At 33.7% G+C, this 13,529-nt stretch overlaps 1 protein-coding gene across 2 annotated transcripts in view; it reads left to right on the top strand.

The window, feature by feature from the left end:
* The window catches only part of LOC132707434 (uncharacterized), a 34,011-nt gene that overhangs the window by 13,975 nt on the left and 6,507 nt on the right, over positions 1–13,529 (top strand). For both annotated transcript variants that reach the window (XM_060679295.1, XM_060679294.1), the window contains 4 exons: positions 8,483–8,698; positions 10,696–10,827; positions 12,650–12,711; positions 12,778–12,906. In XM_060679295.1, coding sequence (XP_060535278.1) covers positions 8,513–8,698; positions 10,696–10,827; positions 12,650–12,711; positions 12,778–12,906 — 509 coding nt within the window. In that variant the 5' untranslated portion in view covers positions 8,483–8,512. The remainder of the gene's footprint in view (positions 1–8,482; positions 8,699–10,695; positions 10,828–12,649; positions 12,712–12,777; positions 12,907–13,529) is intronic.

The following is a 13,529-nucleotide window of genomic DNA, read 5'->3' as shown; positions in this document are numbered from 1 at the left end:
AATGTAATTTTATTGTGACATATATGTATGTGTCGTGAGTGGATTTTTTGTTACTAATAATACACCAAGGCTTCTCGGTCTGATCGACCCCTATTAAATGGTTATTTGAAAATGGTATGACTATTAGAAAAACATAACTTAAAATGCATATCTGCCAACTTCTCATTAGTAAACTCGAACATTGTTGTTTTTAAATTACAACATTTATAAATTTTATTATTATCACTACTAAAGGACATAAAGCCGTATAAATCTCTAATTTATGTTTAAATTAAAGATCTTATATATGACTTCAAAGGTTAACAAAAGCGGAACATAAATTTGTATCACATTTTCAAGTACAACCAAAATAGTAAAAAAAAATAAGTTAAGTCTATAGCATGTAGATGCAGAAAACATACATGGCAAATACTATATTGATTATGCTTTATTTTTTGAAAATATTAACTGGTGCGTGAATGCGCCACTGGTTTTATCTGTCAAACAAAACTTTGTTATTGCACGTCCAGACAAGTCAGCGCATGTAGAATAAACATCGCAACAATTAGCGTGTTCTTTAGTATTAGTTGGTGACTTGCGCAGTGAACGTTACAGTTCGTAAAATATGGCATTTCCGAGGTATTTGACTCAAAAGGAATTAGAGGCGGCTATGGAGGAGATCGGGATGGACGAGTTCGTAAGTATTATTTGGATTTACGTATTCTTATGTATTGTAGCATTCCATTACTTGAAAATTCATGCTAAAGAAGACATATGCTTTCTGCAAACAACTGGCTTGCTTTACTGTCAAATGGAAGAAAGGTTAGATTGAGTGCACTCACATACGATGAATTTAAATCATGTGAGGAACTAAAAAATAGGTTTTCCGGAAAAACTCCGCTTGAAATATTTTTTATGTTTTTTGATGACGAATTGATTGATTTGATTTTAAATCGTACATTACTTTGCGACTTTTAAAAACTGATAAAACAGTTGCTCAAAGAAATTTTGCACCTGTCGTAGATGAAGTGTGTTATGATAATCAAAACCCGAAGGAGATGTAGAAGTAGTTATACTAACGCGGACTGTGACGATTCAAGGTCACCGATGGCATTTTCCATCAGCGGTGTACCAAAGCCAGTTCTTCGTAAGGGGTCATGTAAAAGAAGTAAAGGTCACGCCGAAGAAGTGAAAACTGTCACCATTAGGGTGTACACAGGTGTATGGGGACCCCTGGGGGTGGGTAAGGTAATTACACCTGTGTCGAGGTGTGACGTCATAGTGCCTTTTTGGCGCCTCCCCTTGGGGAAAAAGTGGTGTCACTGATTAAAAAAACATTTTATGACGTCATAGTCGCTAGTGCCTTTTTGGCAATTGCACCCCGGTAAAAAAAGGGGTTCGTAGAAAAAATAAATTTCGTAGTGCCTTTTCGGCACTACGGGGGGTATTGGGTGCGGGGGTGAGAAATTTTTGAGAGCCGAAAAAAGCGACCGCCGCCGATGTCTCGCGGGCGGGATTCGAACCTCGAACCTTCGGAGATAAACGCCGCCGCCGACGCGCGCGCTGTTCCCCTAGCGTAACTGGGCCGGCACGTTATCGCGTCGTGTATGCGCGATGGTCGATATAAGTAAATAAGTGTGCACCGATAAAATTGATGATTTATGTAAAACATTTACATTGATAAGTTTGAATAGAAAACAAATTAATATCTAAAAAGGTTGTCGAGGTGAATGCAATTAAATAAATGTGCACCGAAAAAATTGATGATTTATTTAAAACATTTACATTGATAAGTTTGAATAGAAAACAAAATAATATCTAAAAAGGTTGTCGAGGTGAATACAATTAAATAAATGTGCACCGATACGACGACGACGACGACGACGATGATGGAATAACTTCGTCGCAATATAAACTTATATTGTTCGAACGACTTGTTGATTGCGAACAATATTTTATATTACATATTGGATAATTTTTAATGGATTCTTCACAAAAGCAAAAAGATTTGTTACAGCTATTACAGTACTTGGTACCGTTATAGTAGTAGACTTTGGAGTTTTCCGAAACATCTTGTTTCACTTTTTTTTTCGGTTGTTGTTACGTAACGATCACTATTCATGGCTGCTGCTGCTTCGTACTTGACTAAACACTTTAACGAAAATTTTACATTTTATTAGATAAACAACACAAAAATATCTCATTTAAATGGTCAAAGGTTTTATTATTTATTATCATTATATTTTGTACATACAAAGTAAATATGTTAAAATTACAATTTGCTAAATTTTTCACTATTTGATTGCGTAGATTTAGAATAAGTTGACGGTGTAGCACTTTTCACTTATTTTTTTCAGAGATTGGGTGATGCGCAGATAAAAACATATTCATCGATAAATATATTTATTTAAATTCTCAATAGTATATAAATAATTTTACGCATAAATGAAACATTGATAATCTAGACTAGATAGTTCTACAAAATTTTTGTCAAAATCATCTAATGTTAATTCATAATTTTCAACAATTATAGATTTATTTCCAATTAGATTTTCCAAGCCGTATCTTCCACAATACATGATCGTATTTTCTCTCGGAAATATCGGATAATAATTCAAATGTTGACCAATTACTGTACGTATAGTTTTATTAAACGAATTTCGAATTTGCGTTCCTACGGGAAAAGCACCGTCAAAATAGAATGCCGGACACTGCTTCAAAGTTATGTTTTCTTTGGATTTTTCGTATAGGTAGAATGTTCCTCGTTCAATTGGAAAAGTTTTAATTTTCAACGTAGACTTTTTCCAAAATTGAGTTTGCTTTGATTGGAGTATGCACGACGACAAAATCGATGAAATTCAAAGTCACAATCAGACTAGATATTATTTTTGTTTGAAACATGTTTTTTGTTTAAACTTGACAGATTAACAATAAATTACACAATGAATAATATTTGCAACGTTTGATACATTTTATACAGTTTTAATAAGAGCATGCGCAAATAAAAGGTCACCATTATGTTAAACTATTTTAATTTGCAAATAACTATACAAAAAATTAGTACAAAATTAAATAATTCTGACAGTACTAGAGAGGGGATTATATTTTATTAAACGATCATGTATGATAAGACAATAGGCGGTTGTGTTTGCGGGAATATTCTGAGAAGTTTCAAATTCCAGCCGAATATCTACCGAACCAGATTTTAAACTTTCATTTTGTCTGCTACAATCTATTACAATGAAAGGCGCCAACTGTAAAAACGTCTTAAATGTTAAACAGGGTTCGCTTATTTGCTTATAATAGTAAAATTGTTGAAATTGTGCGCACATTTTATATAAAATAGCGATATAATTTTTAGTAAAATTTAAATTAACGTTATCATATGGATATGTTTATGAATTCAAATACAATTTTATATTACTTAAATTGCAATGGTCAAAGTTGGACATATTTTTAGAAACATTATTTTTTCGAAGAGTTTGAAAAGCAACTAAAACAAATCGAGTTTTTTCAAGTTGATTTGTGGCTTTAACGTTCCACGTGTGTTTAGTCGTTTCCTGTAACAATGGATATTCGTGCAATTCCCAACTTCTAAAAGCCAATTCTAATTCTCGTCCTTTCTCTATATACTTGAGAAGTCGTAGCTTTTCCACATCTGCTACTTGTATGTGCGGTATTCTCCATATCGCTTTATATAATTCTATTTTGGGTTTTTCGTTTTCTTTCGTAGATATGACGGCGTTATTATCGTTGGAGCTTCGAATTAAAACCAATTCTTGTCTCATATTGATTAGAATTTTTTTGAAATCTTTAAAAAATCCCATTAAATTTTTAAGAGGAACGTTTACATTGAAATATCCATCTTTGTTTGTTATTTCGGGATTTTGCAAGTGATTCCAACCGGCATGTTCGTATCGATCACATTCATTTTTTGTGAAAGATGCCAATCCTTTGAGAGTAGTTGTAATTCCAGGATTTCTAACTCTGTCTATAACGATCCCTCCAATTTCATAACGAATTTCATCGAAAAGAAACGCTAAAAAAATTATTGATCGGTTTAAGAGTCGTGCTTACTTTTTTTTCGCTGTCGACAATTCGTCCTTCGAAATACATGTAACTATTGGTCGGTAAAGTGTAAACGTCTTGAGCCTGTATAGGAATCCGTATTTCAACCGAATTATTTAATGTCGTTTTTGCGTATGGAGTGTAGCTATGTAACTCGTAATTAATAATAGAATTGTCCATAAATGCTTGTTCACCTACGTTCAGAATATTAAAACTCATCTTCTTTGTTCTTCTTCTTCTTCTTCTGGTTGTAGTAACTTCCAAAACACTTGCAAAAGACAATAAGTCTTCGTATACCCGAACGGATTGTTAATGTTATATTTAGGAGGAATTTACACGCCGTTTTTCTTTTTGTTTTTTCCCTTCAATGTTAATCCCAGATGGCGAAGAAATTCGGAATTTTCGACTGTTAACGGTTTCAACGATCGACTATGATTAACTCTATGTAGATCCGTATTTTCTTTTATATTCGACGACGTCAAAACGCCATTTGGAATGTTGAGGTTATAGAGGAGCACCATTTTTTATGACACCACTTCCTTTAAATGTATTCTTATTGTTATCGTTTCTCTTTGAAAATTAATCAAATTACCGTCTTGATCCACTATTTTAAGGATAATTTCGTCAATGTAATTAGAATTTATAGGTAAATATATAACATTTGACACTTTTTCGATTATACGAAATCCGCTCGGCACACTAGGATAAAACATGTGTAGTATATGTACCGAGTTATTATTATTATAACAATTCTTTATCAAATTACATTCTACACAAACAGAATTTACTTTCGAAATATTTATCGGAAATTCGGATATGTGTAATTGATTGGCAGACTGTTTTCTATTTTTGAATCCCAACAATTTTGCAATCGAATCACCTTTTTCAAAATGTATCGTCTCGTTGGATTTGATTTCGTATTTTAGTGTATTAAGATTGGCCCTCATAAATAAAACGATTTCGTCATTCATCGACAACTCCTTTTCAATCACATTTGTTTTTTGTTGTTTCTTTTGTTTTTCTTTTTTCAATGTTTCGTTTTTCTCCGTAATCTTCACCATTATAAACTTTTCAATGTCGTTAATTTCATAACTACCTTCGGGTACGGCAATAACTTGACTTTCGATATAAAATTTATTGTTGGAATTGTCTACATTGGGAATTGTATTGAAAGTAACAAAGTCGATTAATCCGATCGCATAACTTTTTGAATCGTCCAAAACGATGTCTTCTCATTCCAAATGTGTAACTAGAATTAATTACGGACATCGATCAATTAATGATGATCGAAAAAGGAATACGCGGTGGAATTTCACAATGCAGTAACCGATACGGTAAGGCTAACAATAAATACATGGAAAACGATTATAATCCAGACATTCCTTCATCATATTTAATGTATTTCGATGTAAATAACCTATATAGAACGGCAATGAGACTACCACTACCGACGGGTGGGTTCCAATGGATCTATAATAACGCATTTTATTCTATCATAAACACGTCGGACGATTCTGACGTTGCGTATCTTCTTGAAGTAGATATAGAATATCCTACAATACTTCACGATATCCACAAAGATCTACCTCTATGTCCGGAACGTTTGATTCCACCAACGGGTCAAACAAAACAGCCGAAATTATTGACAACATTGTTTGATAAAAAAAACTACGTAATACATTATAAGAATCTCAAACAGGCGCTTCAGTTAGGTTTACGTGTTACAAAAATTCATAAAATATTACAATTTAACCAATCTCCATGGTTGAAAACCTACATTGACCTAAACACACACTTGAGGCAGCAAAGCAAAAACGAATTCGAATTTTTTTTTTTAAATTAATGAATAATGCCGTTTTCGGCAAGACTATGGAAAACGTTCGGAAATATAAAGACGTTAAACTGGTAACAAGTTGGTCGGGACGATACGGTGCAAAGAGTTATATTTCAAAACCAAATTTTCATAGCTTAACAATTTTCGACAATGACATGGTTATCATTGAAATGAAGAGATTGAATATTAAATTTAATAAACCCATTTACGCTGGTTTTAGTATTTTAGAAATTTCAAAAACATTTTTATACGATTTTCATTATCATTATATTATACCAAAATTCGGCAAGGATGTAAAACTCTTGTATTCAGATACAGATTCGTTAATATATAATTTTTACGTTGACGATATTTATAAATGTATTCGAGATGATATTCATAAATTTGACACTTCTGATTATCCTCCCGATAACATTTATAACATTCCTTTGGCTAATAAAAAAGTTTTGGGATTGATGAAAGACGAAAACAACGGTAGAATTATGCACGAATTTATCGGATTAAAATCTAAAATGTACGCGATCAAATTATATTATTCAAATGTAGAACGAGAAAAATCTTCTAACAAAAAAGAAGTCGAAACTATTAAAAAAGCCAAAGGTATTACCGGTTCCTCATTAAAAACAATCACTTTTGAAGACTATTATAATTGTCTGTTTGATAAAACTCAAATGTATACCAACGAACATCTGTTTCGTAGTAAAAACCATGAAGTTTTTACGGTAAACCAAAGGAGAATTGTTTTAACACCGTTCGATGATAAGAGAGTGGTTAATTATATATTTACTGATACATTGCCTTGGGGATATAAAACAAAATAAATTTTATGTTAAAAAAATATTCACTTGTTTTAATTAATACAATTTCATAAGCAGCAAAAACTCAACAATTTTAAATAAGACATTATTAAAAGGTAAGAACCTATTTGTTTCCTGTAGTCATAATTTAATACAATTTTTTTCGCAGCATTCTAACGTCGAGTCACTGAAAATTTGCGTTAAAGTGTTTAGTCAAGTACGAAGCAGCAGCAGCCATGAATAGTGATCGTTACGTAACAACAACCGAAAAAAAAGTGAAACAAGATGTTTCGGAAAACTCCAAAGTCTACTACTATAACGGTACCAAGTACTGTAATAGCTGTAACAAATCTTTTTGCTTTTGTGAAGAATCCATAAAAAATCATCCAATATGTAATATAAAATATTGTTCGCAATCAACAAGTCGTTCGAACAATATAAGTTTATATTGCGACGAAGTTATTCCATCATCGTCGTCGTCGTCGTCGTCGTCGTCACCACCACCAGCGGCCAAAAAAACAAGGATTTAGAACATACCCTATAGAAGAAGAAGAAGAAATACGTTGTGGTGTTTAGCAAATTTATATCGGATGTCAATACTTTGTAAATGTTTTCAATAAATCATCAATTTTATCGGTGCACATTTATTTAATTGTATTCACCTCGACAACCTTTTTAGATATTATTTTGTTTTCTATTCAAACTTATCAATGTAAATGTTTTAAATAAATCATCAATTTTATCGGTGCACATTTATTTAATTGCATTCACCTCGACAACCTTTTTAGATATTAATTTGTTTTCTATTCAAACTTATCAATGTAAATGTTTTAAATAAATCATCAATTTTATCGGTGCACACTTATTTAATTATATCGACCAGCGCGCATACACGACGCGATAACGTGCCGGCCCAGTTACGCTAGGGGAACAGCGCGCGTCGGCGGCGGCGTTTATCTCCGAAGGTTCGAGGTTCGAATCCCGCCTGCGAGACATCGGCGGCGGTCGCTTTTTTCGGCTCTCAAAAATTTCTCACCCCGCACCCCCCCTGTCAAATTTGAACTTTCTTTTGTATATTTATGTATTAATTATGTGCCCCAAAACATTATTTAACGTTCTTTCCCGTTTACGAACCAGTATTTTTTTCGAGTTTTTATTTTTATTTTTGACATATGTAATGTATTAAGTGCAACAAAATAAATAATTTCAGAGCAAAAAAGTATTTTTTTTTATGCTTGGGATAATGGGTTAAGAGAAATCAGAGGCGTGCTACCAATGTCTGCCGAAATAGGCAGGTAAAATTCCATACGCGTGCCGCTGGCGTATTTAAAAAAAATTGTTGTACATTAAATAATGCCTCTTGATACATAGTACATGTGTACCAAATTTCATTAAAATATCCGAAGTGATGTTATTTTTAAAATGGACGGCATTTGACTGACGAGTTTATTCGGCACGAGCGGAGCGAGTGTTTAATAAACGAGCGACTTTAAAAGTTTTACAAACGTGTTGCATACTGTACTTTTTTTTTGTTTACATTTTCGCAAAACAACACGAATACATTCGCTGACATCACCGTCAGAATTGACAATCGTCAAAATTCAAACCGTGCCGTATTAGTCCGAAAATATCTCAAGTGGCATGGATGGTATAATTATTTATTTTACATAAGGATATTTTCTTAAATTTACTCAGTTACTTCCCAAAAATAAAGTAATTATTCCTTTGGGTATGGAACTGAATATTTATTTGTATATATTTATTTATTTTGTATATTTATATATGTATTTCTTTTTTTTTTCAGAATACAGATATCAGCCATAAACTAACCAAAATGAAATTTTACTGGCTGACTAAGAAATGTTTCGTTCCCGAGTGTACGAGCGCGTTTGTCGCGGGAAACGAATGCGTCAAAGAATTCTTCGGACTGCCGGCGGATTGCGCAACCAAGCTGAAATGGTTAAACGCCATTTTGGTGCGCGACAGCGCCGAGCTGAAAGTTTGCGAAGAACACTTTCGGGTGAGATTAATTATTATAGATTTGCTTATTTGCCAGCGAGGGCCACCTTTTGAATTTCGGGATTTGTAATAAAAAACTGTAAGCTACCAACAAATGTGACTTCATTGTTTCTCAAAATATTCACCCTGATGATCAATACACTTTTGCATTCGATAAAATCACTCATCGAAGCACTTTTCCCACGTCGATTCGTTCACCTCCAAAACATGCTTTTTAAATGCATCAGTCGACCTTCTGGGATCAAGAATCGTTGCCCACTTAATGTATGGAAATAAAAAGAACTCATTAGGACTATATGGTGAATGGCTCATCAAATCGACGTTTTTAATGCTCAAAAAGTTGTTTGTTTGTTCGGTGAGAGCGTTGTCGTGGAGAGTGATTCGTCTTAGGCCAAAAAAAAACAATGAAACAGGTGCAACGTGGCCAAACTCACTACCATTTGTTTCGAGGTGCTTCGTGCACGTGTTGGCTTTGTCTCATTCAGGAAAAAAAAACACACAATCGACTGCTGCTTATCATGCATAGATCCATGATTCATCACCTGTCACGATATCATCATAGACGTGCTTGGAAGCCCCGCTATCGTATCAACACGACTCTTCTTCTGAGCTAATGTCAAATTGTGTGGAATCCAACGCGAACAAATTTTTTTAACGTCAAAATGTTCACGCTTATACCCAAAGATACCTTAGTCACATGGTAAGTCACATGACGATTCTGCAAAATCAGTTTCGGTACTTGTCAACGTTTTCTTGGACAACCACACAACCACAGCGATAAACAGTAGCCCTAGATGGTGCTTTAACTTCAATTAATTAACTCAAATTAAGTTCATCGATGCCTTGTTGTTGAGTTAGTTTTGGTTAGTTGTAAAGTTGTAAAAAATATTTCACCTAATCCAAAATTCGAAAAATCCCCTTCGATTCGACTTGTGCTAAAAATTTTATTCATGGCCAAACTTGCAAAACTGTGGTTTCTTCCATTCTTCTCGAACACGGTAAGTTTCATCCTGAAAATGGGCCTGCCAAAAGCTGTAGATTATTCAATTCTCTACAAAAATTGTTCGGGCACTTTTTTCTTATCACTCACCATTCGTGAGATATCGCGGTTTCAACTATACGCTGTGTCAACGAGATAAACTGAAAAAAAAAAGATAGATAAATACAAATATTTAAAGTTTGTAACAATAAACAGTACAGTACAGTTTTTAACTATAAAATAGTACACTTGTCTTGTCTACCTCCAATATCTGCTTCTGACTGTCTGAATTTGTATCGTGTGTATCATCAAGTTCAAATGTGGCTTTTGGCAAGTGGGATTATTTTGTCGCCAGTGTGCATTAATTGTCAGGGCTCCAATATTGCATCAAGTTCAACAGAAGAAATTATTTATGATTCTAATGAAGAAACAATTGATGCATCCGAAGAAGAAGAAAATGAAGATGAAGAAATAATTGTTGAAGTAAAAGTAGACAATTATCTATTGTAACAACATTTAGATCGAAAACAACCTATTGCACTGTCAATCACTACGATGTGATGAACCACGTCAAAAAAATGAGCATTACATGATAGGTGGTGCGAAATGTACGTTTATTATGTAAAATATGAATTTTCTAATACTTGAAACCGCGATATCTCAAGAATGGTGAGTCGTGAGACAAAAAGTATAGAGAATTGTATGATCTATAACTTTTGTCTGAGCTAGTTCCATGATAAAACTTTTTTTCGTATGGAATTTTTGATATTTCATGTTCACGTCTCTGCCCATTTTCAGTTCTATGCGACTCTTGCCTAAGATTTGACTTCTTTTTGTCTATATTGTTTTGATTAATAAAATTATGTTTTTATCTTATTTTTTAATTCACATTCAAAACCTGGGATGACCTCGATCGCGGCGTTTGGTTGTCATCGCGACGAACTTGTTTATGTTTATTGTTTTTGAGAACATTGTCAACCAAACAGATAAAATTGCCTTGTTTTTTCGCCACATTGCAGGTGGAAGACTTTTTTGTGGACGAAAACAAGAGAAAAAGGCTCAAGGCTTCCGCTGTGCCTAGTAAAAAGCTTCCCAGGTTCATTTGCCGCGTTTGTTTAGGTTGGAAAAAAGACGTCAGCAACAATTACCAGGTAATGCTTCATTTGATACTAATCGATGTAGTTTAGAGACCGTAGATGTAATAAACAAGAGAGATTGCGAGAATCAGGTGATTATTATGATTATGATTGTAAAATCTTTGTTTATAGTTCGATTTTGATATTTTTTTTGAAAAACGCACTAAAACCTTGTTTTGCTTATTGCTTCAGGTTAAAGTCATGGCTAACTGAGACTATTTAACAAAAGAGAGAGAAGAGGGAAATATTGTTAGAGATTTTTTGGGGACTACTTAGAACCCACCTATACCAATTTTGATAATGTTTCAATACAATAATTTTTTTTGTTGAATAGATCTCTCAAAGACGAACTAAAACCCTATATTTCTAATTACATCAGCTTGAGGTCATAGCCAATTGAGACTATTTTTTTATGTCAATTATCGAGGGTGGTGGCTAGCAGGGATTTCTGTCAATTCTTATTCAGAACTAATTAAAAAGGATGTTTAATTCTTATCTAATAATGAAAATACCAGAAATATCAAAATTGATTGACGTTGGCATACTGTTTCCTTTGTAAAACCAAGTTTGCCATGGAGAAGCGATTATTCGACTGTCAAATTCACTCGTTAATTATTTACTTCTAGGTCCTGAATACGAATCTGTTGTTATTTTCAATTTAAAAAAATCTCTAAAAAACTGTGTCAGTAAAAAAGCTTAAGATCTATCCAGCAAAAAAGAATTATCAAAATTGAGCCATAAACAAACATTCTACAGTACCGTCAAAAATTGTGACTGTTGCGAATATACTAACGAAAAGTATAGCATTGGTGTAGAACATTCGCCACAATTTAAAACGCAATGTCGGTTTCACCATTTTCAGTACTTAATTGCATGAGGAAAGATGGAACGATCTTCCCTAGTAATAAAAACAATGAATATATACAAGATGAATATTTTCCCTTACAATACCACAAGAGTGTACTATTTACTATATAACTATTTACTATATAACCTTTAAACTGCTTAATGATTTCTGTAGTTGCAAATTAATATTTTATTACTCTCTTACATTAAAAATATAGTATATTAACATTCGAGAGGTACCGCGCCGTTACCGAGGCAACACTGCACACTGGCAAGCTTCATTGGACCCGTTGGAAATATTGTCATTCGTGATTAAAAGGAAAATAAATTCGTTTTAACAGAATAAAAATTAGTCGTTATGTGTACCTGGCATTAGGTAAAAATGCATTATCCAGAAATTAAATCATGGCATCTGAAGAACTGTCATCTCTTGTTATCTCCTCTTCTTTAATGAAATACTGGACTTCTTTTCGCAAGTTTTCTGGTATCACTTGCTCAGTGACAATCGTAAAGCGGTGCGTTGAATATCCGAACATTATCGACATCCAGACATAAATTACTGCGAATTTCACTATATCTACAGAAACGTGCCTTGCGAAACAAACAATCAGTCTCTTCAATTTCGTCACATAGCGTTTCGACCGTATGTAGCTTCTTAGTTGGTTCATAAACCATGAAATCGTTACTCATCAATTCATCGTTTTAAATTAAAAAGAAAACTGAATATCACAAACAAATACATTTATAACTCCGTTTATACTGAAAGTGAAATATAATTGTCAACGTCAAAAATTTGAATGTTGGCAACGTTGCCGACAGTGACCGCGAGCGTAAGTCTGTTGCCAACACAAGCGTAATGCGATGTTGCCAACCAGTTGTTTCGTTCAATGTTGAAAATTTTTGATTGTTTTGGAAATAACCAACACTTAGTAATATAAATGGAATTTGTTATGTGCAATCGATTTACCGTATTTTGTTTTTGCTTTCGCAGGAAAATATGTGCAGTTGCGTTATCATAAGCGACGCAGTCGCAAAGGAACCTGCTGAAAAAAGGTATTAATTCGGTGTTATTGTGTGACCACTTTCGATTTAACCTAACGCTGATGTGCTTATTTAAAGGGTTAGGATGTTTTGGTCCAGAAAGGAGAAGTACGCTTTATTCGGTATGGTGAAAACGTACGGGAATATGAGGGTCACGGCCAGAGGACATTTTCTAATCGATTGGGAAACAGTTACCTACAAGTACAGGTAAGATTTTTAAGCAAATTGTAGCATCGGGCCTAATGTTTAGAAATTTAGTAGATTGTCAAATCAGTCAGTAGAAGATTTACACGCTGTACCAATTTTGACAATGATGACGAATGCAGAAAAAACAGTTGATTATCTCAATTCCGATTAAATCCGACATAGTATATGGTAAACGAGTGACTTAAAAAGTTTACCGAACGTGTTGCATACTATACTTTTTCTACGACCGTTAGTTATTGGTTACATTTTCGCAAAACAACTCGAATACATTCACAGACATGATCGTTAGAATTGAAACACGCCAAAATTCAAATCGTGGGAAATATTTCCGAAAACATCCGATTGTTCTCAAACCCGTGCGGTAAAATTCCGGAAATGACCGAAAATTCTATATAACGTTACCATAACCGTAATTGTAACAATAAATGTCACTATGTTCTGTTCAGCTGTTTTTTTTTAATACTAATCCAATTATTTACTCGTCATTTTGTATAATCCGTTGAAAATACAATATGTTCCGTGAAAGTAAATATTTTTGATTTATTCGGAAACCTGATTCGATTGTAGATTGATACTACGACGTTGCTAATCTGGAAGGGACTCGAGAATAATTAACTTAACCT

Source organism: Cylas formicarius, unplaced genomic scaffold (genome assembly GCF_029955315.1).
Source record: "Cylas formicarius isolate icCylForm1 unplaced genomic scaffold, icCylForm1.1 PGA_scaffold_9__14_contigs__length_23061073, whole genome shotgun sequence".
Taxonomy (NCBI): Eukaryota; Metazoa; Arthropoda; class Insecta; order Coleoptera; family Brentidae; genus Cylas; species Cylas formicarius.
Note: the sequence above shows the minus strand (reverse complement) of the source record. Positions and strands in the feature narration are given on the sequence as shown.